This window comes from Hipposideros armiger, unplaced genomic scaffold (genome assembly GCF_001890085.2).
Source record: "Hipposideros armiger isolate ML-2016 unplaced genomic scaffold, ASM189008v1 scaffold_381, whole genome shotgun sequence".
Lineage (NCBI taxonomy): Eukaryota > Metazoa > Chordata > Mammalia > Chiroptera > Hipposideridae > Hipposideros > Hipposideros armiger.
Genome location: NW_017731731.1, coordinates 1,658,089 through 1,659,372, shown reverse-complemented (window position 1 = coordinate 1,659,372; position 1,284 = coordinate 1,658,089). Strand labels below are relative to the sequence as shown.

The 1,284-nt window shown below is 47.6% G+C and overlaps 1 protein-coding gene across 1 annotated transcript in view; it reads right to left on the bottom strand.

The window, feature by feature from the left end:
- TIAM1 (TIAM Rac1 associated GEF 1) overlaps positions 1-1,284 on the bottom strand; it is a 412,279-nt gene that overhangs the window by 101,654 nt on the left and 309,341 nt on the right. Inside the window, exon 12 of the mRNA XM_019662811.1 lies at positions 177-347. Within this exon, the coding sequence (XP_019518356.1) occupies positions 177-347 (171 nt within the window). The remainder of the gene's footprint in view (positions 1-176; positions 348-1,284) is intronic.

Here is a 1,284-nt window from a genome sequence, read left to right as displayed (position 1 = left end):
GTTTCCTCAATTCTGCTTCTTATCATAAAGGCACCCAAAGTTGGTCTGAACTGAGGTGGAGGTGCGCTTGAAAGCACCTTCCTCTCCCACGTGCCTCTGTGCTTCCATGTGTCCCTAACCAGATCCCTCCATCCCATCTGCTCTTCTCAAGGAAACGGCCCCATGTAGCCTCATACCTTGCAAATCAGCTCCAGGGTGTCCCTGGCAGTGTCTCCCGGCCGGACGACTGTCAAGGCTGGCTGATTATTTGGCAGACAGAACCAGGATGGTGTGAAATACTCATGGACCCAAATGTCACAGTCAGGGTTGTGCTGGTGGACGCTAGGTAAGACCATCTCTTTCTCCCTCTGCAATAAGAAATGAAGTTAGCAGAGCAGCAACAGTTGGTTTCTAACGATCTTAGACCTCTCTCACTGCACACAGGGATGACCTATTCCTGTGAAAAGGGTCCAAAGAAGAAGTGGTGGCAGTGGGAAAAGATAAAGGGGAATCCTCAGAGCAGAAGAAATGATTGACAAGGGAGCTTTTTTGAGGATTTCTCAGGCAGGAGGCAGACCTCACACCTGGTCCACAACACACACAGGTGGGCACTGCATGAATGAGTGGGTAACGGAATAAAAGAAAGCGAGAGAGAAAGAAGAAATGGGTCATCCATTCAACCTAGCTTTATTGTTAATGGTTCTTCCACAAGCCCATCTCAAATTTAGAGCAGAGAATTCCTAGAGCAAGAATGTCTGTCATGTGAGCTCTATGTTTCAAAGGCAAGTGAGGCCCCAGGGAAATTTTTAAAGAAAAGATGATGAAGGGCCGGCCGAGTGGCTCAGTTGGTTAAGAGCTCGCTCAAGAGTGTGAACTCTGAGCAACAGCGGTTCAATTCCCAGCTCGAGCTGAGCAGCCGCTGAGCTGCCAACAGGTGGCAGGATGGATCAGCTTAAAAGAAATAATAATAAAAAAAAGAATGTTCAAGGACCAACTATTTACAAGAAGCATCATTTGGGGGCTCGAATTTGACCTCGAACACAAATCTGGGAGAAAGACAGCTCCACGTCCCAGATGAGGTTCCGAGAACTTCACGGATGAGCTCCGGAGCCTTCTTAGGCTGCAGCCATCACTCCATCTTCTACACATCACTCTGCCTGAGGCTCGGGGAGCAGCACCAAGTTTGTAAGGATGGGAGATGTGTCTTATTTACACATTCAGCAACTGGGTCATATCTGAGCAAGTTAAACAACTAAGACAGAAAAAACTTCATAGGCTGATGAAATATTAGGAGCCTCATCTCTT